At 35.6% G+C, this 26,361-nt stretch overlaps 3 protein-coding genes across 6 annotated transcripts; 2 read left to right on the forward strand and 1 right to left on the reverse strand.

Moving 5' to 3' along the window:
• Window positions 1-2,704: 2,704 nt before the first annotated feature.
• Window positions 2,705-6,961, reverse strand: LOC137722398 (protein FAR1-RELATED SEQUENCE 5). 4 transcript variants are annotated; one of them, XM_068461389.2, is made up of 3 exons: window positions 6,807-6,961; window positions 5,265-5,827; window positions 2,705-3,332 (listed from the first exon to the last, which is right to left on the reverse strand). In XM_068461389.2, coding segments are annotated over exons 1-3 (759 nt in total). In that variant the 5' UTR covers window positions 6,808-6,961; the 3' UTR covers window positions 2,705-3,137. The 4 variants fall into 4 exon arrangements, with proteins under 4 accessions (XP_068317490.1, XP_088548463.1, XP_088548464.1 ...); XM_088692337.1 differs by having other exon boundaries at window positions 2,705-3,299; window positions 6,807-6,960; XM_088692338.1 differs by lacking the exon at window positions 6,807-6,961 and adding an exon at window positions 6,105-6,455.
• A 63-nt stretch (window positions 6,962-7,024) lies between these two features.
• Window positions 7,025-12,062, forward strand: LOC137722396 (uncharacterized). The gene is made up of 4 exons (XM_068461387.2): window positions 7,025-7,264; window positions 7,539-7,875; window positions 10,223-10,624; window positions 11,389-12,062. The coding sequence occupies exons 1-4, from the start codon at window positions 7,182-7,184 to the stop codon at window positions 11,851-11,853; spliced, it is 1,287 nt and encodes a 428-aa protein (XP_068317488.1). The 5' UTR covers window positions 7,025-7,181; the 3' UTR covers window positions 11,854-12,062.
• A 9,022-nt stretch (window positions 12,063-21,084) lies between these two features.
• LOC137722397 (putative fructokinase-1) lies at window positions 21,085-24,416 on the forward strand. The gene is made up of 4 exons (XM_068461388.2): window positions 21,085-21,681; window positions 22,852-23,184; window positions 23,779-23,895; window positions 23,999-24,416. The coding sequence occupies exons 1-4, from the start codon at window positions 21,271-21,273 to the stop codon at window positions 24,125-24,127; spliced, it is 990 nt and encodes a 329-aa protein (XP_068317489.2). The 5' UTR covers window positions 21,085-21,270; the 3' UTR covers window positions 24,128-24,416.
• Window positions 24,417-26,361: the final 1,945 nt, after the last annotated feature.

Here is a 26,361-nt window from a genome sequence, read left to right on the forward strand (position 1 = left end):
GATCAAGAGTTCAATTGTGTCACCTGGAATATACATTAGGACCCCAAATCGAGGCATGTTGGCCAACACCAGGAAGGTGACGAAGCCATAAAGTATGATAATGTATCAAATGTGAATACATTAAAATCTTAAAGTGCCTAAGTACACGAGTGTGCGGTGAGCGGGTCTGGACCCATTTCACGCATGATATAGAGCATAGGTATAGTACAGTAAGGTAAGATAATGATTATACCATCAAAAAGAAGCCACCTGTACTGGGAAGTGCCATAAATTTTCGTCGATACGGAAACTCTATTGCTAGTACCTGGAGGGGTGCATAAATAGAAAATGTGAGTGAGTGATCGAAACAAGTATTTTCAAAATCATTTTCCATTATCAAAGGTAGTAACCCCTCGCCGTAAGACCTGTATAGTTTCCAACAAATCATACTACGTAAGAGTATGAATCAAAAGTATACTAATAGTAAACCTGGAAATATACCACTATCCAACATTTCAGTAGCAATACAAATAATCACATGCTTAATAAACCATAATAACATGCAAATCAGAATCACCTATGGTGACCTGCACAACTGTACATATATCACATCAATCAATACTAACACATAAGTCGGAGTCACCTATCGTGACATGTACGACTTATCCGCATCTCATGAATCAATGCTAGTTAATAGCTCAATAACATGCTAGCCAATTACTCATCAACATGCTAGCCAATTACTCATCAACATGCTAGCCAATTACTCATCAACATGCTAGCCAATAGCTCAACAATATGCTAGCCAATAGCTTAATAATATGCTAGTCAATAGCTCATCAACCAAATCCTACACACGAGTCGGAACCACCTAAAGTGGTCTGTATGACAGGCTGGGTGTAAATAAATATGCTCAAGTGTTACGATCACGTGAAGGTTGTGCGAAGTATCGCAAGTCACCTACGAGTCGGAACCACCTAAAGTGGTCTGCATGACAGGCTGGCACCTACCTTGGATCCAAGGTGAGCTTGTGGTGCGGGAGGTGAACGATCACGTGAAGGCTAGGCCCGGGCCACGGGCAGGAGCACTAACACCGAGGTGCAGGTTTATGAGCTCTAAGATATCTCAATACAATCGTACTTACTACCATCGTTACCATCAAAGTGTACATACCTGAATCTTACATGAGCGTCCGCATCATCATTTGGCACTTCAAAGCATTCACAATAATTAGATTCAGGTAATATATGTATGAATATGCCATGATACAATCTAAACCCAAACATTTCGTAGTGCTTCCAAATATATATAATATTACCAGCTATATAAACATATACACAAATGGCATGAAATGCATAACTGTAACACCCCACATGAAATGCATAACTGTAACACCCTACTCCCGAACTATTTACTTTCAAGAATAATCATCAGTGATAAGTCCAAATAGACACTAATTAAATTAACTATCACTACTTACCTTTCCTTAGCTCAATTTCTTGATTCTTCACATCTTAATTTATGACCAACATTAGTTATACCAAAACCTAAGGTTAAATCTCACATCTTAATTTCTTGATTCTTCACATCTTAATTATTTAGTCTCGTTTATTGTATGGTTGCATCTAACGTCTTGTTAGACTGCCTACGTAGTACGTACCCTAAACAGGGATCAAGCCATTCGTAGTTCACACTAGTCCTCCAAAGCATTAACATAAATTATATGAAATTCAATTTGTAAACGTTTGTGGAATTATCAGTCATATATATATATATATATACACGATAAAAGGAAAAAACCCACTCACTGGTATATGGAAGGGTCGTAGCCCCCTAGCCTCGAGTAACTGCGCTCGTCCTCAGGATAGGTCTCACCTATATGCGAAACAACTGACGTCGTTAGCTGCCGTTATGAATATTCTATTAAGATTAATTGAATATTCCCCTTTCTTCTCCGGCTAGTCGCCAGACTCCATCGCCGTCACCGGAAACTGGGAAAAACTGTTTGAAGCCCCAAAAACGATGGAATATCGTCGGAAAAATCACGATATTTCGATCACCTCTGCAACTCACTATTCTCGAGTTTCCTGACGTCCAATTTCTTCCAAAATGCTTCTTCGAGCTTCGTGAAAGTGTCTTAAAGCTCATTATAACCTTAGAATCCTCTCAAACCTTTGTATTTACGTATGCATGAACAGTACCTCGAATTGGGATCTCAGGTTTTTAAGGGTTTCAAGTTCTAAAAATGGTATGGATGTACTCAGGAGCTTGCAAGGAACATGAAATCCACCTTCAAGGTCTCAATCCGTGTAGAAAATGGCTAAATCAAAGGTTGTCCGTACGACTTGTACGAAATTTACAGAAACATCCAAGAGGGAGAAGAGAGAAGGAGGGTCCATGGGTTGGCTTAGGTGTGTGTGTGTGTGTGTCCTGATGGCAGCCAACCCAAAACAAAAGAAAACAAATCACCCAAAACACCAACTAACGTCCAAGGGCAAAATCGTCACTCCACGCCATCGAAGGTAAATTTCGGGACAGGCTGTCACATCGATTCATTTCAATTGTAACCAACAACTCCTGATAAATAACTAAAACTTATAAGTGGTTTCATTGTACAAAGTTTTGGAAAATCCCCTCTCTAGTCTCCAGCAAAAATTTTCAATGCGCCGAAAACACAACCCGATACGTCAAGTGTCTTAACACAAGTTTACGAAAACCACAACCATCAACAAAGGGAAATTCTCAAGAGTTGTATTTAAAAGGAGGATGAATACACTGTTCTGAAGCTATACAAAACAGACCTCATATCAAATTTCACGTGTAAGCGATGGTTCGATTCCAACTTCCTTCGGACGTCCTATAATCTGCTTTATAAGCACAATTCACATGGATGGCTCAGGTAAAACTGTACATGGCCTCAATAACATTTTCCCTACTGACCATTTGATGCAGACGAGAAATTTACACAAGGCAGTCCAATGAATGCCAGTGACTAAAACATCACAAAGCTATAGAAAGTTAGAAACTAACTAGATTCCGGGCGAACCCCTAACACTAAAATCAAAACAATGACCGAACGATTCATGCTGCAGCATTGTCCACGACATTGCTTGATTCTATGTTTTACCAAACGAGAGGTGCTTAAGTTGCAGCAATCCTTATCTGTGTCCTTGCAGTTCTTTGCCTTCAATCTCCTTCACACTGTCTACTATGTGTTGGATCTTCTTTGATAGGCTCTCGTTGTGTTCTTCAATGTGCTCAAAAATTAGTTCCAGATGTCTTTTATAGGTCGCAGCACGCTTTTTCTCTATTGCCAACTGCTGAGATAATTCCCGAATTTTGTCATGCTCATTCTGAACGAGAAAACAAAAGGCAATTAAAATACACGTCAAGCTGTATTATTATGATTCACAAATTCAAACCCAATTAAAATTTTCCCAAAAATAGCATCTCTTCTCGTCATGATTTTCAGCATCAATCCATTTCAATGTCTGGATTACTCACAAGTAAGTCTGTAGAGAAAGAACATAACTCCCACATGTAATGTATTCGTTTGTGAAAAGCATATATAGTCCATTCTTCGCGTGCACAAAACAGTCAAACTAGGAAATGTTTATGTTTCAACTACAATACTTTAATAGGCTAGAACCTTGTTTTAATGATCTAGCTGCTAACCATGGTAACTAAGAAAAACTGCATCGTTTTCACTTTTCACCTTACAACACAGGAGGCAACAGCGAAAACCAAAAGCCCTAACCTACACATACAAGCATGGCGGACAGAAACAACAATGATATAACATATTAAACATCCTAGAAAGCAAGTGCGAATCATCTCGAGTACTCATTGTGGAAATGGACAACTATGAGCTTAGGACTCGAATACAACACAGGAGACAACAATGAAAACCGAAAGCCATAACCTACACATAAAAGCATGGCGGACAGAAACAACAATGATAATGTAATTGCAAATCATCTCGAGTACTCATTGTGGAAATGGACAACGATGAGCTTTGGACTCGAAGACATTTACACATTCAAGGATCTAATGGCATGTTGGAGAAACAAAATCACCACCAATGCAGAAATGGATGTCTATCGTATGCAGCCTTATCATTGCTTTTGAAAAGAGGTTGTTTCCACAACTCGAACCTGTGACCTTTTCGTCACAAAGGAGCAACCTTTATGTTGCGCCAAGGCTCGCCCTCAAGGAAGAATTAAAGAACTACATTCCAAAAATTCTACAACCACGTCTAATTTTGGACGACTGTAGTGTGTATAGACACTAGCTGCCGCATGTCAAAAAAAGCCCAAACAGAAAAAGAATTCAACAGTCGCTTGCCTAACATTAAATACTATGTGAATAACATTTCATCAAAAAAGGAAGGGAGACTAAAAACTGTTTCAGATGAACATCGAACCAAAAAGCCAGAGTTTACAAGATTTTAGTCTGATCTATTCCGAAACCACTTTTTTTCCTTTTTTTAATAAATCCTGCCTTTGCTTTTGACATCTTCCACTCACATTACTTTTGGCCAACTTCTAGCCATTGTAGCCTCCATATTTGTAAAATTTAATCATTACTAACTTCATTACCTAGCATCCGATATCATACAGTACAGATGGCTGCATATCTGCCAAGTAAATTTGGGTTGCTAATATCGCCAACATTAGATGCAAAAATTGTTTGTTTCGACTTATATTTATAGACTTTTATTATGAGAAGAGCCGCTGTCAACATTTACATATAATACCTCCTATGTCCCTGATTTGCCAACTTTAACCCTTACTAGATGAAGAGAAAGCAAAAGTAATCAGGGTAATTTTTAAAAGGGGTACTTAGAATTTATTTTAACAAAATACAATTCTCCATAAGTTTCTCACCACTCTCTCTTCCCGTGCAATAATTATCACCACTCCCTTTCTCTCTCTCCTCCTCAAAAATTAAATTTCTCACATGCAAAACATGTGTGAGGTTGTCTAGTACAGCTTGAGTTTTGACTTTTCGTTTATCTTAAGTTGCTAAAATGTGCCTAACCGGATACTGAATATGATTACACTATTTACTCTACTTCAAATCCCAAAAATAGTGGCAGCCATTTACTCTACTCCCATGGTAATAGAAAAGAAGATATTCATGACTACAGATTGTAATATACCACCCCCATTATTTGTAAAAGACCTATTACTATTAACAAACTTCAGAACTTCGCAAGGGATAAGAAAATTTAACAATGTAAAAAGTCAAACACTAATGGTCAAAAAAGGAGAAAAACAACTAACCGGATATTGATCATAAATGCAATCCCTTCGACCTTTCCCAGGTGTCAAAGGATGAGTGTGCTCCTTTACAAATTTTGTGACAACCCATTTCCCAGAAGTTACTTTCCTCACCAAAATCATTGCTCTGCAACCAACCCTGGTCTCGGCTCTTTGCCTTACAATTTTTTCACGTTTGTCAGGCATTCTATAACCCTCTTTGTTACAAACAAGTGCACGACCAATGGCAGATCCATCACGCCTTGATCGAGAGAGCTTGCTTACACGAATTATGAATCCCACATGTGTGGCATATGCATTATAAAATGCATGAGCAGCTGCTTCAGTTTCAAACTCTTGACCAACATATGGCTCATCTGCGGAAACCACCGATACTACAGGAACTGCTTCTGGAATTATATCCCCTCCAGGAGAATCTACATTTATTTTATCATCCAGGCCCAACTGGAATGCCCCTTCAACAGAACTACCGCCGGTTTCATTTTCATCAGCTGCTCTACTAAGTTCCATCTCAGCAGAACTCCCCACCACCTCGCCATCAACATCACCATCAAGTGCAAATTCCACTGCAATAAGAAGAATTTTTCTGATAAGTTTCGCCACACAATAGATGGTCAGCACAAAATATGATTGTCAGCAGACACATATTTGCAAAGACTTATTGATTCCAAAATATAACAAAAAAAAAATTTGAAGACATTTCAGAAACTTCTGTTCAGAAAACAACCCGATAATAACTGTTTGAGACTTGGGCGGTTTAAATTTGTGGAACAATCAGAGTACAATTTCAAATCTGAGGAAGGTTCATGTACAATTTCAAATCTGAGGAAGGTTCATTCTTACCATGAGGGATTCTGCAAGTACAAACTAAAAGTAGAGATCCGGTTTGAGCTAACACATGACTGTTGATTATTTCCCAAGAGTGAGTATGAGGACATGAAAATAACTCCTAAAGTTACGAGTTCCTCATTACCAATACAATTAAGCTAAATTTTCTCCACTTGTGTTTTTGAACTCTTGTCAAACTTCCCCTATACCGAAACTCATCCGAGATAAACCCCAATTCTTTGGTTGATTTCTAAAACCAAAAAACAAAAAAATAAAGTATTATCCCCAGTCTTCTTTTCTATGCCAATTAGGCCACCTAAAAGCAAAAAACACAAAATTAACGGAACCAATTAGCAACCGAACAAAGTTCTTTGAACAAGATTAAGTTAATCAATATGGTCCAAACCATTGATTAGTGACATTTGAATATTAAACTTCTTCTCCTCTCTTCCCACAAAGTCAGTGCTCTAATTTTCCCCAAAACCCATATTTATTTTCACATACAAATATTCAAACACTAATTAATTCCATAGCTAATTAAAACAAGGCAAAACAATCCGGAATCTAAAATCTTTTCTCAATACAATATTCCCGCATTTTCTCAGCAACCAAACGGAAAACTAATCAAAAATTAAAAACCCTAAAATAAACTAAACAAAAAGGAAGAAACTTTTACAATTTTTAGATCAAATTAAATTACAAAAATAAGAGACTTACTGTAAATTCGCGAAACCCTTCCGTTAATTGATCGTGAAGCACATGGAAACGCCTGGTTTCTGAGTCTCGACGCCACAGAGAGAGAGAGAGAGAGGGGGGGATGGAGGAAGGCGAGAGGGTTCAGGTTGTAAATATGGGGCTCAATTCAATATGACGTGTCAAAATCGGATTGGATAGAGAACGGCATAAGAAGTCAACATTCAACTTTAAACTGATGTGGTTTCAACACGTGGTTATCTGGGTGGACCTTTGGCCTGCAGAATCGCAGCTCGTATCGTAAGCCGTCCGGTCCAAAGCGGTTCGACCCGGTTCGGTTCCAGACCGTGCAACCTTAATCTTCTGCACTCCCTCTCTCCCTGGAAATTTGTCAGTAAAATGGCAAGAGCTGTGTTTTCTGCTGCTGTTCGCAGAGCTTCTTCGGTTCTCAAATCTTCGCCTTCCAAACCTCACTCTCTAAGGTTCTCTCTCTCTCTCTGCAACACATTTTATATGGTTGTTTGGTTGTTGCTGCTATCCTTAACATCAATTTTCTCTGCATCCAAACACAACCCATCAAACCGTTTAATTGAATTATGAGAAAATGTTAATGGGTTTTCAAAATTTTCAATTCTTTCCTGCCAATAGTATAATCTTACTGTACTCTTAAATTTGTCCTTCAATATAATGATGATTCTGGATTGTGGAAGATTGATGTGGGTTCACCATTTTCCTGCCACATTTTCTGTCATTCAGGTCAGGTTTTCCAACCCAAGAACCAATTTTCATTGCAACCATACACTTGCCTCTGCCAAATCCTCTAAACGCATCATGGGTTTTCAGAAACTTGAGCCATGGGTCGGTGAATTTGGTGATATCACAAGGGAAACCCAAGTTCGAGATGCACGAAATCGATCCACCAAAAAAGGAGAAGTGGCTGACCAAGAAGAGGTTAAAGCAACAGAGAATGAGAGAGAAGCAGGAGAGAAGAGCGGCCAATAGGAAGGATCCACGTCAGCTCGGCATCAAGAGGAAGAAGAAAGGGCAGAAGTTTGCTAATGCTGAGGAGAGAATCAAGTACAAGCTTGAAAAGGTTAGCTGAATTGGACTATTCTGGTTGTGATGTCTTTCCTATGGATTTTACCACTTCCTTGGCTTTATGATCATGATTCAGAGAGACATTGTACGGATAATAACTACTGCTTTATGCTTAAGCTGCGATTATTATGTTAAGGCTTGCAAAACATGTAGAAAGTCGTAATCCTAAGTGCATTTCCACTTCCTCTCTATCCTAGTAAGTATAAATCATATTTGTTCCAATGGAAGTTTTTAAAAGAGGTTATGAATTAGAGTGATGGTACTTGTTTTATTTAGAGTCTATTCGGGTTCCTACCAACCACCTGTGGCCCTGCGAATACTTATTTACTAGATGAGGTTGATGACTTGACACCCAAAAGATGAGTTACCATCCATGGGACATATTCATCAAGCCATTAGTTTAGTCCCTGGCTCTTATCATAATTTCCTAATCTTTCACATTATAAGTGAACCCTAAAGATCATTGCAAGTTGAATGGGCTAGTAGAAGGTCTTTTTCCTATTCGTCATAGTTGTAGTCCTTCTACAATTTCTGCTCCGAAAACTTTTGGAGGACTTTGCAGAAAATCTGTGTTAATTAAATAGATAACAGTCAACTATAGGTTTCCAATTCGGCCATTCATAGGCTTGAGAACATCAGATAGAGTGGTTGGTTCTAGTTTGTTCTCCAAGGTGGATTTTCACTAAGTAGAGATTTGACTTGGAAATGAGTTGGATTATTGTTTTCTGGTATTCCTAGTTCTTTATGAGCTTATAGTATGTCTTATTTCCCTTTAAAGCAAGATAAGCTTGTGCCACTTTATATTATATCTGAATTAGTATTAACCTAAAGAGTAAACTACCGATTTGCTCCCTGAACTATCACCTAACTTTCGATTTCCCCCCTGAACTTTTTAATTGGAAAATTAAGGACTTAAACTAATTTTTTTGGCTGATTTGCCCCCTGCTGTTAATTTTTCATTCATTTCATCCAAATTTCTGTTAAATGGAAGCATGTGCACAACATATGTGGGTAGTTCAGTCACTTCATTCTTTAAAATAATTGAAAACCTTAGATTTCTAAAATATAAACCTATGCAAATATGTGTGATTCTATAGCTTTTGTGTCTGAAGGTTTAGTGAAATGACGCTTTTGTCCACAAAGGAGAGTTACGTGGTTTGCACATGATAAAAGTTAACGTTAATGTGGATGAAATCTATGAAAAACTAACATTAGGGGGGAAATCGGCCAAAAAAATTAGTTTAAGTTCTTAATTTTCCAATTAAAAGGTTCAGGGGGAAATCGAAAGTTCAGTGATAGTTCAGGGGGCAAATTGGCAGTTTACTCTAGTCTAAACTATATAATTTTTTCTTTTCAATGAAAGTGTAAATGCATACTGTGGCCTTTCTTGATTCTTAGAGTTAAGGAAACTTTGTATCAACCTTAAGCAATGGTCTTCCTTGCAGACCAAGTACTTTGCTTAAGAAATATTGTCTCAGGACAAGGTCTTGCAACAAACTCTGATTAAAGTCAAAGCTATTAAGGTTCCTAAAAAATTTATAAAAAAAAAAAACTGGAAAAGAAAAAGAGTTTCAATTGACTGTTGCATGCCTTAGTTTCTTAAATTGAAATTTATGCTTTTGCATATTTGAAAATTTTGCATGAACTGGAAAAAGAAAAAGGAAAATAAGTGTGTTTTGTTCGAACTAAGCTGTTTGTCAAGTATAATTTTTTTAGAAGGAAACACATTTGTTGAAAATATATTTCTTAGGGGTTGGGATGCCGTTAAATTTTTTAACATCTAAAGGTGTTTTACTGTGTTTATAACTCCAAATTAGGCCACACCCATGGGAAGAGTCTGACTTTTTACCGTCCCCTGAATCTATTTTTGTATTTAAACAAAGGTTTAATTTTTAAGTTTAAACTAATGTGTCAGGGAAGGTGTTATTTTACAGTAATTCTCTCATTTCTGCAGTTCTGTGCCTCTTTTCAGTCCTTTAGACTGAAATATTTAGGAACTTGCACAATTATGATGACCTATGATCGTTTTTTATTTATTTTAATGTTCGATTTGCTTGCCCTTTTTTCCCTCCCAATATGAGGACGCCTCGTATAGTTTCCACCTTTTTCTGTACACTAGCCGAGAATTTGTAATTGGTTTCTAATATTTGGTGAGGCTTAGGTCATTTCAGTACTTTTAAAACAAAATTGAAATACTTTCAAACACTACTGCCCCTCATGACCAGTTTGTCTTTTCATTTGTTTTAAAAAATCTTTTGATAGCGCTAGTCTTTTGAAGATAAGAATTTTTTTTTTTATCATCCTAGTCTTTAATTTTCGTGACTTTTTTTCTTTCTATTCAGGCTAGAATAAAGGAAGCTTTGCTGATTGAAAGACTTAAGAGGTATGAAATTCCAAAAGTCCAGGGTCCTGAGGTACAACCAGATGACCTGACAGGTGAGGAGCGGTTTTATATGAAGAAAATGGCTCAAAAGAAGTCTAATTATGCACCGATTGGAAAACGAGGAATTTTCGGAGGTGTTATTCTTAACATGCATATGCATTGGAAAAAACATGAAACCGTCAAGGTGATTTGCAAGCCATGTAAACCTGGCCAAGTACATGAATATGCCCAGGAAATTGCTAGACTGAGTGGCGGGATCCCAATTCAAATAGTTGGAGATGACACCATAATATTCTATCGAGGAAAGAACTATGTCATGCCAAAAGTTATGTCACCCACAAATACTTTGTCCAAGAAAAAGGTGATTTTTCAAGCTTCGTCTACTCAGTTTCTTCTCTCTTTTGTGTAACTGTTTATAATTTTAAACTCAATTTTGTTGCATTGTCCGTATTAGTTTGAGATGTGAGGTGTGGTCCGTTGTTGCTAGGTATTGCACTTTCACATCTTCCATTTCCGTAATTGTTTTGTTGTCAATCAGGTATCTTTGGAAAGAGTATCTAGTCGACGGACAAGTACCTATGGCAGTCATTTCCACATCAATTTCTCTCTTTCTTTTTTATCCGCTCATTGGAATATATCCATATTGTAGCAAGTAAAACTTGTCAAGTATCAATTAACTTAATTCTGGTCATTTCAGTATATCCTTCATTAATTTTTGTTCTTAATAATTTATGGAGATGAACCATAACTTAACTCCAGCTGGAGGCCTGTCGGCTCACGGCCTGCAGGTATGGTTGTGGCCTTGCCTGGCCCGTTGATTGGACCCATGGCCGGGCCTGTTGATTACCTTGTCCAGATCAACTCTCTGATCTAGCATGAACTAAGTTCACGGAAACTTTATAGTTCAACCATAAAACATTTCACTGGAAAACTTGATTTAAGGTACTTTAACAAAAAGTTATCCTCGAGTATGGAAAATGATAATAATTTTGTTCAGCAGTTTTGACAAGCAGAGGGTAGTTGGATTTTTATATGCTTGTTGCTTTACGAACATCTCATCTTGTAATCGAGCTTGAAACTTGAGTGGTGATTTCTCAATATTGAGTCTGTTTTCCCTGTTTACAGGCACTGGAAAAGTTTAAGTACGAGCAATCCCTCGAGACCGTGCGGCACTTCATTGCCGTTGCTGAGAAGGAACTGGAGCTGTATTACAGACATATTGCACTTTATGGTGACCCAAATGACAGGAATCCCATTTCAATCTTGGATAGTCCAACACAAGAGATCAAGGAATCAGGGGAACTTAAAATGCTTGAAAAGCAAAATGTAGATTCCACCAATGATTTCTTTTCCGCGAGTCTTTCAGAGATAAACGCAGGTTCCTCAATCTCAGAGCTATCAGAAAGTGAGGATTCTGAAGATGACAAATTCTCAATAAACGAATCAGATTCTGAAGATGATAACTTATCGATAAACAAATCAGATTCTGAAGATGACAGCATATTTGATTCCGCCAATGAAACAATCTCTTCGAAGAGGAAAAACAGCACGTCACCATTGGATGTTAGGTACGAGAGAACGGAACCTTAATTCCATTGCAAATTGTTTTCTTTTCTCCTCATTTTTTAAGCACTTAGGAAGGCAAGGTACCTGGTACTCTTTGACTCATTGTGCATTTTGGTTAGTGAGGTGTGGATAAGGTGGCATATTTGAAAGGTTGTTTTTTTTATTTGTTGTAATCAAAGTATTTTTGAAAGGTAAAAGAATGGAATTATTGCTAGTGGCATGATTTTTAAGCATCAGAGTTGTCTTTCAGTTCAAGCAGTTATTATTCTTGGTGGTGGTACTCTCTGTTTTATTATTATTTTATTTTAGAGCGACAATAACACCTCCCTCTGAAACGATAAAGAAACAGATTCGGAAACAATATTTCAGTTCTTTTGCAGCCAAGCAGATTCAGGACCACTTCTTTCCCAGCTTATTTTGGGGCCGGGTCGAGGAGTGCAACATTTCGGTCTAGCTGAGTTGGTCTTGAATAACCTTTGAGATGTTTGTTCTTAATTATAGCATCATGAATTTTAGTGATTTTTTTCTTTTTATATTAAGCAATATTTTACTTGGAAGAGGTTGCGCTAAGTCACACAATGAGACGATTATATACAACATTCTATTTTGGGGCTCATGTGGGCTGTACTAGGAGCGAAGCTAGAAAGTTCGTTCACCTGGAGCACAACTAATTATGTAGTGGCGGAAATGTAAAACAAATTAAAATTAAAATTTTCCAAAGTTTTCGGTGAGGCATTTCGGCAACCGCTTGGGTGACCCATACCATTGTGTGCTTAGTGTACATCCCTGCCCTTTAATGCCTTTTTAATTGTGTCGATATGTCAATATATATACACATAGGGCAGAGAGCTAAAATTTATAAGATGATTGGGAGGAGGGAGGGTTAATGGGCTTCTATTATTTTAAGAAAACATGACTAGCTTTAAACTTTACTAAAAACAGTGTCGTTTCACTAAAAACAGACACATTTTTTCTTGATGGTCTTGGATGTGAATTGAGGCATAAGGCTGCACTGCAGAGATGTCGATGTTGTCTAGCTTTTGTTGAACTCGCCTGTTTCACGAGAAAAGAATTGACAAAAGAGAGATTTTGAAGATAGTTTTGACAAATTACTTAAAACTAAAAGTATATTTTAACAAACATACAATATTATTTGCATTAAGGGAAGAGTGAGCTAAGTCTTACCATGGGCTAGCCATAATAATTAAGTTTGAATTCTCATTTGGTAAGAATTAAACCTAAAACATTCCACTTACAAATGAAGAGAAATATACTAGACCGTAATACTAAGTGTATCTTTTTTTAACAAAAAATTGAGAAGGGGCATGTGCCCCCTAGCCCTTCATCAACTTTGCCCTCGCTCTCCCCTCAAAGGTCACGTGCTCTTTTAGTACTATAATTTAGTGATATACTTCTAAATTTGCAAGAAAAATGTTTTAGGTTCGAATCTCAATAATGATGAGTTCGCAATCAATTTATTCTTCCACTCCATTAGTATTGATACATTTAACAATAACAATAAAGTATTATCCCACTAAATAAAGTCGACTATATAGTATTGAAACATGGTTGTATAGGGGAAACTTAATATGAGTCCAATTTTATGAACCATTATTAGTTATAGTCCAATTTTGTTTTAAATTTTGGGTTAGGTCCAGTGATTTATTATCCACTTAAGCTTATTTGTATTTTCTTGCCAAATTTACCCTCAAATTGACTAATTAAGTAATTACTGTTTTTTTTAATTTGTGATTAATGTTAATCTTATCCTTAATTATAGAATTAGGGGTTGAAATCTCTTTTTTTCTTCTCATTTCCCCAACCGTTAATTTCTCTTTTCTTGTTTCTCTCTCACAATATCTTTCTCTTCCTGTGTTATTTTGCTGAGTAATCTTCTTCCATAATATTCCTCTTCTCCTCATCTTCCATAAGAATGATGAATATACATTTGATTGGTTAAAAAAAAAAATTGCATTTTGGATTCTTCGTCTTTTTTTATTTTTTTTATTTTTTTTATTTTTGCTTCTTTTTGCTTCTTTTTCTTATATATATATATATATATATATATATATATATATATATAATTTTTTTTTTTTTTGAAGTTCTATCGAATTAGCATTTTCTCTAGTGTTTCCTCCCTCAATATCATTTTTCTTCCCCATTTTTTTTTTGTTTTATCTACCTATATCACTTGTCCTTTTTTTATTTTTTTATATTATAATGTACATGTATCATGAATAATTGTATTTATCTACCTATATATATATATATTATATATTCTGTTGATAATTTAAGATTAATTGTGTTTATCTACCTGTACCACAGGATTTTTTTTTTATAATACTCTACCCATATTAGAGATTAATTGCATATGTATCATATGTTTTTTTGTTTGTAAATTAACTACCTGCATCGCAAATTGATTGCATTGCATACCTGCAACACAAATTAGTTGCATTATCTACCTACACCATAGTTTAATTAGATATTATTTAAATATATCTTCATGACATATTTTGTATTTATGTACCTATATCATAGGTTTTTTTTCTTTTTGTAATCTACTTTTATCAAGAATGTATGTGACATCCCACATCGCCCAGGGGAGTGATCCTTAAATGTATATTCCAATCCCTACCTAGCGCGAGGCCTTTTGGGAGCTCACTGGCTTCGGGTTCCGTAGGAACTCCGAAGTTAAGCGAGAAGGGGGCTAGAGCAATCCCATGATGGGTGACCCACTGGGAAGTTGCTCGTGAGTTCCCAAAAACAAATCCGTGAGGGAATGGTAAGCCCAAAGCGGACAATATCGTGCTATGGTGGTAGAGCGGGCCCGGGAAGTGATCTGCCCCGGGCCGGGATGTGACAATTTGGTATCAGAGCCTAACCCTGGCCGCGTGTGTGCCGACGAGGACGTCAGGCCCCTAAGGGGGGTGGATTGTGACATCCCACATCGCCCAGGGGAGTGATCCTTAAATGTATATTCTAATCCCTACCTAGCGCGAGGCCTTTTGGGAGCTCACTGGCTTCGGGTTCCGTAGGAACTCCGAAGTTAAGCGAGAAGGGGGCTAGAGCAATCCCATGATGGGTGACCCACTGGGAAGTTGCTCGTGAGTTCCCAAAAACAAATCCGTGAGGGAATGGTAAGCCCAAAGCGGACAATATCGTGCTATGGTGGTGGAGCGGGCCCGGGAAGTGATCTGCCCCGGGCCGGGATGTGACAATGTATATCACAGTAGATTTTGTTGTTGATAAACATGCCATGAATTTTAATTTTAATTTTTTTTTCCTTGGATATTGAATAGATTAAAGGCTTTAATGATTCAAAATTTGGATAAATCAAGAAATTTAAATATATTTTCATTTAGATTATAAAAGGGCAAAATAGACATGAAAAACAGTGCTATGGTGGTGGAGCGGGCCCGGGAAGTGATCTGCCCCGGGCCGGGATGTGACAATGTATATCACAGTAGATTTTGTTGTTGATAAACATGCCATGAATTTTAATTTTAATTTTTTTTTCCTTGGATATTGAATAGATTAAAGGCTTTAATGATTCAAAATTTGGATAAATCAAGAAATTTAAATATATTTTCATTTAGATTATAAAAGGGCAAAATAGACATGAAAAACATCACTTGAACCTAAACTGATAAGGCACATGGAATTGGACTCAATTGGAAAGTTGCTCAATTTTTTGGACTCGGATCTAAATGCCCCATAAAAGGTAAGGGCGTGCAGGAATTTATAAATTGTGAAGAAAACCGAGATCAAACTCCAACCAACCGAATTACTTTAAAAGGAGAGTTTTTTAATTGCTTCACTTTCAAGCTGCATTGACTAATCCATGTCCAGCACATGCGGACGTGGTGGATACCATGCCTAACCATGCCCCACTAATATATTGAAATTTTAATCATTTACGAATATACATTTATTTAGGATAATGTTATTCACACTTATTTTTTTTCCTTCAGCATATTTTTGTTAATTTTGAGACACTGATCTTTTTTAATTTGTTTGATCCGACATCTAAAAATTTAGAATGATGTGTGAGAAGTAAAAATAAATGTGTAGATATCACTACCCTTTATTTAACTGGAAATAGAGTTTGATGGTTCAGACTTTTTAATGAGAATAAAGGGTTGTGTATGTTTAACTTCAAGTGAAATGATATAACTTTCGTCTTTATGATACACATGTTGAGGGCCAATTTAGTAGACTGGTTGAGATATGTTGTGACTAATTAAAATGAACTTGAGTTCAATTTATTGTTTATTGTGTCAAAATATAAGTTGGACTAGATGAGTTAGGAATTCATAATAGAGTGACTTATATAATGTATCCTTATACATGAGTTACACGTCATGTCTTACAAAGCCTAACCAATCCTTGATAATCCAATTTTATTCCTAAGGTTCAATTTCATATAGCATTACAGCTCACCAAATAGGCCTTTAAAGTCACACAATGAAGAGTTCACATCTCATGCACTCAATTTTTTTTTGTTGCCTCTCTGTGACTTGTCTACTTGAGTGACACGTGTCGTTTTGACTTAATATATTTAATTTTTAATGAATAATTAGATGTCAACAAATGAGATTAGTCACAGAGAGGCCATTGGTACATAAGATTTGAACTCTACAATGAATTGGTAATAATGTCTTATTAAACTTGTCATTAATGAAAATAGAACTTAAAAACATTTTACTTAAAAATGAAAAAAATACATGTAAACTGTAATACAATAGTATTAGTGACACTTTTGTCTTTAGTATAAAGAGATACATATGTCCACTCTTCAAGTAATACACAACTTTTATAAATAATCACTTCTACATTTATACAAAGGGTATGTCCCGGGCTGGGTCCTCACCACATTATGAGCTCGACTCCACCGTAGCACGATATTATCCGCTTTGGGCCTTGACCACATCCTCACGGTTTTGTTTTTGAGAACTCACACGAGAACTTTCCAGTGGGTCACCCATCCTGAAATTGCTCTTGTGCGAACTCACTTAACTTTGGAGTTCCTACAGAACCCAAAGCCAGTGAGCTCCCAAAATGCTTCGTGCTAGGTAGAGATGAAAATATACATATAAGGCTTACAGGATCCACTCCTCTAGGCAATGTGAGATGTTACAGGGTACATCTCATTTTGTCATTCATCCAATTAATTCAGTGTTTTGAGTCTCCTAAATTCTAGAGAGTTGAGTGAGTCTTTTGGCTTATTGTAGCAATGATCGTTGAATTTTACTCTTAGATTGATTTAGTTTTTGAATTCTCATATTAGTTTTTTTCTTTATCATACTTAACAATGTATTGTACTATTGGTCATTTTTACTAACATTGTCTATTTTTTCATTAAACTTAGGACTATATTTGGACACTAAAAAACCAGATTTTTCTGTGTGTAAGAAAATTGAATACATAGGATTTTTTTTGTAGTTCAATATGTGATTTTTTTTTTTCATGTTAAAAAAATTGTGTGATTTATTAGCTATTTAGGTCTAGCCATAGTTGGTCTCACCTACTTTGAAATCACATTACCTAATATTGACAAGTTGCTAAAGTCCAACCATTTTCACTTTATATTAATCTCTTAATTTTGTTTTGTGATTACATATAAAATTAGACCCTGGACTTTTGTAAAAATATTATATGAATTAATCTGTTTTAATTTGTTGGTTAATTAAAGAAAAAAATTATTCTCTTTTTATTGTTTATTATATAATGAGGGTCACGCGATGTGATTTTGTTCATAAAATAATCGTAGCAGATAGCAGTGGCATGTGAATCAAAAATGGCTCAGTAGTAAGGACGTGGATTTCAACTCCTAAAATACAAAAAAAGTAAAAAAAAAAAAAAAAGAAAAGAAGAGAGGATCCGGGTTTGAGGCTCCAAGCTAGTAAATCTCATTGATTTTAAAAAGAGACTAAAATACCTCTGTAAGTTTTTCTGATTTTTGAAAAAGATAGATAACTGTGATTTGATACAAATTTTTCATTTAAAAAAAGAAAGAAAAAAAAAATAGTAGTGGCATGTGACACTAGTACGTACTTTCCTCATCAAATCCAGCCCACCACAATAAAACAACAAAACCATCAAACTCTCAAAACCTCATTGGATAAAACTATTTTTGTTCAAACTGCTCTGTCCTCTTTCGTGTGAGGTGTAAAGTGAAACCATAAACTCACTCACTTATTACGGAAGCAGAAACCGTTGGCTGATGAGTGTTTCCACTTTCTGCCCAAATTATCTATGTGCCCCAGTTTACATACAGACATTTTTTTAAGTATATCGGGAACATAATTTGGTATATTAAATTTTTTTTATTACATTTAATGTTCTGAACTGTGTTCTCAACATTCTAAAATTTATCTCATTTGTATAATCCATTCTTCCTTTCATTTTGGTTGGTCTTCATTCTTTATTCATATATTTGAAAAAACATCCATTTCAATAATCGGTCAATGGAAACAAAAAAGGGTTACTATTACATGACACTTCTTCTGGATTTTCTTCTTCTGGATTTTCTATACTTTTTTTTATCCTTTTACATTAACACAGACTTATAATTACAGCATGTGACCTAGTAGTAAGGGCGCGAACTACGACTCTTCAATAAACAAAAAAATATGAAAAGTACAGGATTCGATGCGTGTTAAAGTAAACCAAATTATCATCATCTATGAATATATGAACTATGCATAATCTCATGATGCCAATTTTGAATGGCACCCCATTGATTCCAGCAATCTTTTTGTATTTCGTATTTTTTTTTTATCTTTTCTATAATAGATGCTAAATAGTCAATTTCTCCATTGAAGTTAGATTTTGAAATTTTCATCTAATTTCTTATATATTTTGGTCGTGAAGACAACACATAATAACTGTAGGAGGCCAAAAAAATAATTTTGTTTTGGTATACTTTGCAGCTGCAAATTGGACCTTCATGTCTAATTCAAATATAAAGTGTACATAGTCAAGAGGAAAAGAAGACGACGAAAAAGAAAAAAAAAATGTTGTCCACATTAGAAATAAAATCACTTGATTATCCTCAAACATTTGCCATTTGACCAAAATAGGTAGAAAAAATTAAATTGAATCAATAGCTTGTAGATCAATTCAATAAAATAGTAAATTAATCATAAAAAAAGAATGATTAAAACGTAATACTCCCCATTGAAGATCAAAGTTTTTTGTTAGCGCAGCGTCAAGAGCGTGCTAATAACATGTTGTATGCATAATTTACCGAATTGTATAAAGGCCATAGAGAGAGGAAAATGTGCGGCAATAGTAGAGAAAAGAGGGAGATGTGTAATTGTGAGTATGTTCTATTCCATCCCATTGTGCCTTTATTTATAATAGTAGGGAAGGTTAATTCGTTACCATTGATAACATATCCTACAATTTATAAGATATTAACAACTAATAAGAATACAAGAGATATTCCTAGATATACTAAGATTTACACAATCACATTCCTAATCGAATAGTATTGCAACATATCCTACAATCTGAAAGTTGATAATTCTATTTAATTTTGTTGCAGATGCATCGAGGAAAATGATTCAAAATTAAATGCATAAATTAAGGTTTTCAATCAATTCTGAACTTTTCAAATATAATATTAATTTAATTTTGTTGTTGGAATTTCAAATTATAATCAGACGTGAACTCAACATCAGCAAAAAGAAGGTTAACCAAATATGTCCCAGCTCTGATCAATCCATTTAGGATTATTACAAGAGACCAAATAAGGGTGGAAAGTACCTATATTTCACCATCCAAATGCGACCATGACACCACACTCCCCCGGCCCCCTACAATTGCAATAATACTACTTTGGGTAGTATTATTCACACTTTTTTTTACCTTTCATACAACTTCGTGTTCAATTTTATTATTTGATCCGACAACCAAAAATTAAAAATAATGTGTAGAAAGTAAATATGAGTGTATAGATAGGACCACCTTATGACTTACTTCTCAACCTCGAATCTTAGAGTGACAATTGTTGTTCAGCGCTAAGGGGTGATTTTATGATTTGTGCACTTGGTAAGGATTATGTAGGAAGCTCGACTTTGTTGGAAGTGACCCATACTAGGGTTTTTTTTTTTTTACCTACAATTGCATGATCATCAAAGGGTGGTGCTTTCTTTCCATTGTGGGAAAATGCAGTGGTTTGAGGGGATTGACAAGCATGTTCTACTATCATTGTAAGTCCATAGGTGATGATACTGTGATCACCTTGGGTGTCTTGACGGTGTTGGGTCTAGCTCATATGATTTGGATCTTATGAGTTTATCTTTCATGTTTGTTAGATATGGGTCTTGTGTGGTTAAAGAATTGTAGTTATGCTTTTGTTGTCTGTTTGCCTAAAAAATGAAGCACTTCTTTGTCAAAAGAGCGTCGTATTTTGCAAGTTCATCAGAAAGTCATTTAAAGGTTTTTTCCTCTTGCACGTACATTTCCGCTTGGTTTGATGTGATTATGTGGAGTATATTTTTGTATTGCTTCTTTATTGCGTTTGTAATCATAAAATTGTATTTACAATCAATGATGTTTCTCGTTTTATTTAATCAATGGAAATGAAAGTTTGTGTAACAATGAAGTATCCAAAATCTTTCATTTTTTTAATTATGATTTAAATATATTTATTGTAAAAGATTAATTAATATATAAACAGTCATCAATTAAGATCAACTTAGATCATCATGATGTGTCATCCAATTTTTACTAAAATGATCTTTACGTAACAAAAAGGTACACATGTGCATGTAATTATTGTTTCACTATTTAATAAAGTAATCATTTTTAACTATTTGTTATTATTTTTTTTCCTATTAGGTTCATCATGTCGAGATATTTTTAATATTTTTAAAATACAAAGTGATACATCACGTATTATTTGAAAAATGACGAAATTCTTGTGTTTAAAAATTGACAACTCAAAAAAATAAAACATCTGTTAATTTATATAATAACACATAATGTACACCTGTTCCTAGCATGATAAAATTTCTCCTCCATATCAAGTGGACCCTAGAATGAGAGAATAAATAATTCATTATTCTCCAAATTTGGAGAATCATACAAAAAAAGGCAGTTGGATTAATTTGACTCAAGAAATAAATAAAAAAAGACATAAATAATCCATTAGTGCAATTATTTTAATTAACTAGAATTATTAATAATATCATAATCCATTTTCTCCACCGATTCCTCCTTAATCCTTTCTTTGCAAGGCTTTCCCCACATAAAGTATAATTTCGGATTCCTCATAATCCTCCCCTTCCTCGGTTTCTCCCTCTCCCTATAAATACTCCCCCACCTCCGATCGCTTCCTCCTCTCTCATTATTCCCCTCACCATCCCACCAAAACTCTGTTCCTCTCTCTCTCTCTCTCTCTCTCTCTCTCTCTCTCTCTCTCTCTCAGTTATGGCTAACAATGGCGTACCGCAGACCGGAAAGGGTATGATCGTGAGTTTCGGCGAGATGCTGATCGACTTCGTCCCCACCGAATCGGGCGTTTCTCTTGCCGAAGCTCCTGGCTTCCTCAAAGCCCCCGGCGGGGCCCCCGCCAACGTGGCGATCGCCGTGGCTCGCCTCGGCGGAAAGGCCGCGTTCGTCGGCAAACTCGGCGACGACGAGTTCGGCCACATGCTCGCCGGCATCCTGAAGCAATACGGCGTCACTGGAGATGGCATCTCGTTCGATCAGGGCGCCCGCACCGCGTTGGCCTTCGTGACCCTACGCGCCGACGGTGAACGTGAGTTCATGTTCTACCGGAACCCTAGCGCCGACATGCTGCTGAAGCCCGACGAGCTCAACATCGAGCTCATCAAATCCGTACGTTTTCTCTCCTTACGTTTTGTGTCTCTTTTCTCGGAAAATTTGGAGGGAGGGTTTGGGTGTGATAAACGTACCTGCCGTTGACGGAAGGTAGGTTCATCTCACTTGGATCTGGGATACACTTGGATCTCACTTTAATTGTTGGCCCTTAATTTTCTGATGTGGGTCCCGCTTATCACGGATCTCTCGTATCAGACAGTCACACCAGCCCCAATATATTCCCCACAAAAATAATTAATTAATATAAATAAATAAAATTTTCATGACAAAAAATAATAATTAATTTAGAATTTTATTTTTTTGTATAGATTTATTAGATTAGATTAGATTAGATAGAAAGTGGACAGAGTTCTAATTCATTTCATGTCGTGCCATAAGAACAATACATTTTTTTCATCACTGTAGGAGAGGCCACTTGGATAATTAATTTAGAATTAAATAGGTAAAGTTTGGCAGCGCGATTTGGTTTTGGGTGTTTGTATTTTTTTTACTCACGCGCACACGTAAGCGAGTGGTTGTTGTACATTTTGTGGTCGGTTCGGTAATATTGCATGTTGATCCAATCAATTGAAAATACGTGTTGAAATTTTTTGGCTCTATTTTATTTTAAGTTGGCCTTTTTCGTTTTAATTAAATTATTTTCTCTCCTTTTTTTCTATGTCCAATTATTTTTCACTTTTTTGTCATCTTAAAGTTGATGGGGAGGCATTTATCATAAAGTAATTTTAGGCTGAAAGCTCCCTTAAAATGGCCAAAAGTTGGTTAATTAATTTTGGATTAAAAATTCTTGTTTTTTTTTTCAAGAAGAAGCATAGACCCACTTGAATTTTACTAAATATTAGTTTTAAAAATATTTTCACAAAAACAACATATTTATAATTCTTATTTTTTGAACGAACGTTCTTTTTTATATATTAAGAGAATGAACGGAGTTGAGTTTTACAATGGGTTAGCAATAATGTGGTTCAAGTTCGTCTATGACGAAAATCGAACCAAAGACATCTCTCACTAACTAACAGAAAAGTAATACCACTTGACTGTAGTATTAAATGACAATATGCCCATAATTTTTAAATTTTACCCTTTTTTTTTTATTACACCATATAGATAATGAAATAATAGATGTAGTTTTGCTCACCGAGTCCGGTTTTGATTTTGTATTTATAGGCCAAAGTGTTCCACTATGGATCCATTAGCTTGATCGTGGAGCCGTGCAGATCGGCACATCTGAAGGCAATGGAGGTGGCTAAAGAAGCAGGTGCATTGCTCTCCTACGACCCGAACCTCCGGGAGCTGCTGTGGCCGTCGCGGGAAGAGGCAAAGAAGCAGATAATGAGCATATGGGATAAGGCCGATTTGATCAAGGTGAGTGATGTGGAGCTGGAGTTCCTTACAGGGAACCCCAACATTGATGATGCCAATGCCATGACTCTGTGGAGAGATAGCTTGAAGCTCCTCCTTGTCACTCTTGGTGAGAAGGGTTGCAGATACTACACCAAGGTCAGTTCCTTATGCGATCCAACCCAATTCTTTACTATTTTGTTGCACATGCATTTGCATTGCTTAATTAATTCTGAGTTTTTGACTTTTAGTCACGTTGGGCCACTGGGTTAGGTGGGGGTGGGGTTTAAGTCCATGATTTTGGTTGTGGACAAAGTAAGTTTGATTATATTTCTTGATATTAATGGAATATTTATCTTATTCATTTGATGTTTATGTTTTGCATATTAAAAAAAAGAGTTGCTATTGACACTATTTATGTAACAAAGTAGAAATATTTAAAGTGTTATTATGTGGCAAAGCAGACATTTTCGAAGGAGTTAGTATGTGTTCAAAACTATCACAATGGTTTAGAAAATTGGAGAGTTTCGAACCGGTGACGGCGCATGGATAAAATTCAACACTCTATCCACTAGAATATTTAGTTTTGAGTTTAGAGGGGTTGGGTTTTGAAGCATGGGTAGACATCCAACTCCCTATCCACCAGGATATTGAGTTTTGTTTACTTTTTTTCTTGGAAACTTTAGGCATTTGGTTTGGTAATTGGGTTAAAAACTTAACTTGTGTACATTACTTGTAAAACTACAAATACAGAATTTCCGTGGAGTGGTGGAATCCTTCGAGGTCAAAGCCGTAGACACCACCGGTGCCGGTGATTCGTTTGTCGGTGCTCTCCTTGCGAAGATTGTCGATGATCACTCCATTCTTGAAGTAAGCTACACAGTTGACGATGATTTTATGCATCCTATTTGCTATATATATTTGAATTATATTAATTTGGAAAGCTGATGAACGAATTTGGTTGGATTTGCAGGACGAGAAGAGGTTGAGGGAGGTACTTAAATTTGCAAATGCATGCGGAGCGATTACAACAACCAAGAAGGGAGCTATCCCCGCACTTCCCACCGAGTCTGAAGCCCTCACCCTCTTCAAAGAAAAATAGAAGAAGAAGAAGGTGATGGATCTCAACAAGAAGAAGAAGAAGGGAATATCTGCCTCTTTTTATTTTTCTTCTTAATTCTCTTTGCTTTTTATTTTTATTTTTCTTTATTTGTCAAGTTTGTAGGAGCTTTTATATCGAATTTTGTGTTTTATTGGAGAGGGATTTTCCAGCATTAGTTTGGCTGCGTGTAATGATGGGAAGTTGGAGGCTTAAGCATTGCCGAATAAGTGTATGATTTCTGATATTCTTCACATCAAATGAGAACCCAAATTCGATTGTTGGATAATAATCAACGATGAAAGATAAATATATATAGAATAAATTTGAATTATGCTACTAATTAAATAAATAACAACATTATATTGAATAAACAAGACTGATATTTAAACAAACGCAGTGAAGATTGAGACTTGCATACTGCAATGTCTTTGAAATAGAAATTCGTCCCTACTTTGTGCTTGTAATTTTGTAGGCGTTAGCTTATCTAGAAATGAACAATCTAAACTAGGATTTCAGCACAAAAAAAACTTAGTTTCTAGCGAAATAATTACTGGTTCTCTCAGCACGCTTGCTATTGAAGGAAAAATGATTTTCAGTGGTTTGATTGAAGTAATAATTATATATTACTGAGTTTAGGAGACGACTGCTTAACAGAAAAGGTGTGTCGATTTAGATATAAAAGGAACTTAAGGCATATATTGTTGTTTGTTTAGCGTCGATTTAGCATCCAACTAAAATAGTGTTGCTTTAGTCAAAAAGTTGTATTTGTTTTTTTTTTTTTTTTTTTGGAAAAATAAAAGTTGTATTTGTTTTGGACATCCTTTCCCCTCCTCAAGCACATCTATTTGGGGCATTTGGAGAGAATAAAAACAAAAGATAATTAAGAAACGTGATGTGTGTGGAAAATAGGCATGTACAAATCTTTTTTTTTTTTTTTTTTTTTTTTTTAAGTTAAGCAATTTTAATTTGGATACTATTGGCGGAAAAGGATCTTTGCTGGATTCTTTTCATGGGATCCGGGAGATCCTGTAATCATGATCGTTCGTCGTACATCGTGCGATCAGAAATTATTTAAAATTTAAAATTTAAAATTAAATATAAATAGTACCTAACGAATATTGACCCCATAATATATGATAAACGATCATGATCATGTGATCTCCCGAATTTCCGAAAAAAGGATCCTACAAGGATCCTTTTCTACCATTGGCACTCACATGTTACGTTTTTTTCAACCACTTTATATTTATTTATGATATATATTATATTAAATAAGAGTGAAAAATACGCTTGGTGGTAGTGCAAAACAGCAAAACAACAATTTTGGCCCCAACATGTAAAATGTGGACCGTTGGAAATCATGCCATTTGATAACTTGGTTTTGTCCATATATAACACAAGTCGTGTCGTATAGGCAAACTAGCTAACTACTTGTGGAGAGATTTATAGTGTACTGGAAATATGAGATAGTACATCACGTGTCATTATACAATTGAGTTAATATGCCTAATATTTCATAAAAAATTTCAAAAGTTCAAAATCTACAATAGGTTCTATCAATTTTTTTTGTAGTGAATTGGTAAATATCATTGATATTCATTGATTTTTCTATATCTCGCCGATATATGATAAAATTTGCATTTCAACCCCCATTTTCCATATCGATCATTGACTTTTCGGATATTTCGGCAAAAATATCAACAATTTTGTGAATATTTTAGTCACTGCTAATTGTGATTAAGCATGAATTTTCTTTTGGTGATTTCCTTAATTAGAGAGATACGCTCATGAAGAACCATAAAATAAAAAAATAAAAAATAAAAAAAACTTTTTTAGGTCATCTTCAAATTTTTATGCCAATAGTATAAATTAATGAATGTACATCAAGTCAAGCTTGGTGAGTTTGATTATCTATGGTAATTCTTTTTATTCCAACATAAAAAAAAAAATTAAGACAAAATATAATGTTTCTAACCAAAGAGCCAAGTGCTCTGTCCAACTCTAAATAAATCAAAGATCCCTTCCCTTATCCAACAATTACACCCCAAGACCCTTGTCAAATGCAAAAGCAATCTGAAAATATCAATGGTGAAAAACTCGTTTTTGGAAAAAGAAAGTGTTAGATCAACTTATATAGACTTTCTTAAATTGTGTGACAACTCATACGCAGAAATGGACAATTTCACTAGTCATAATGCATAAGAAATTTTATACGCGAAATGCAATTCATGAAC

Source organism: Pyrus communis, chromosome 4 (assembly GCF_041283825.1).
Source record: "Pyrus communis isolate YQ-2024b chromosome 4, ASM4128382v1, whole genome shotgun sequence".
Classification (NCBI taxonomy): Eukaryota; Viridiplantae; Streptophyta; class Magnoliopsida; order Rosales; family Rosaceae; genus Pyrus; species Pyrus communis.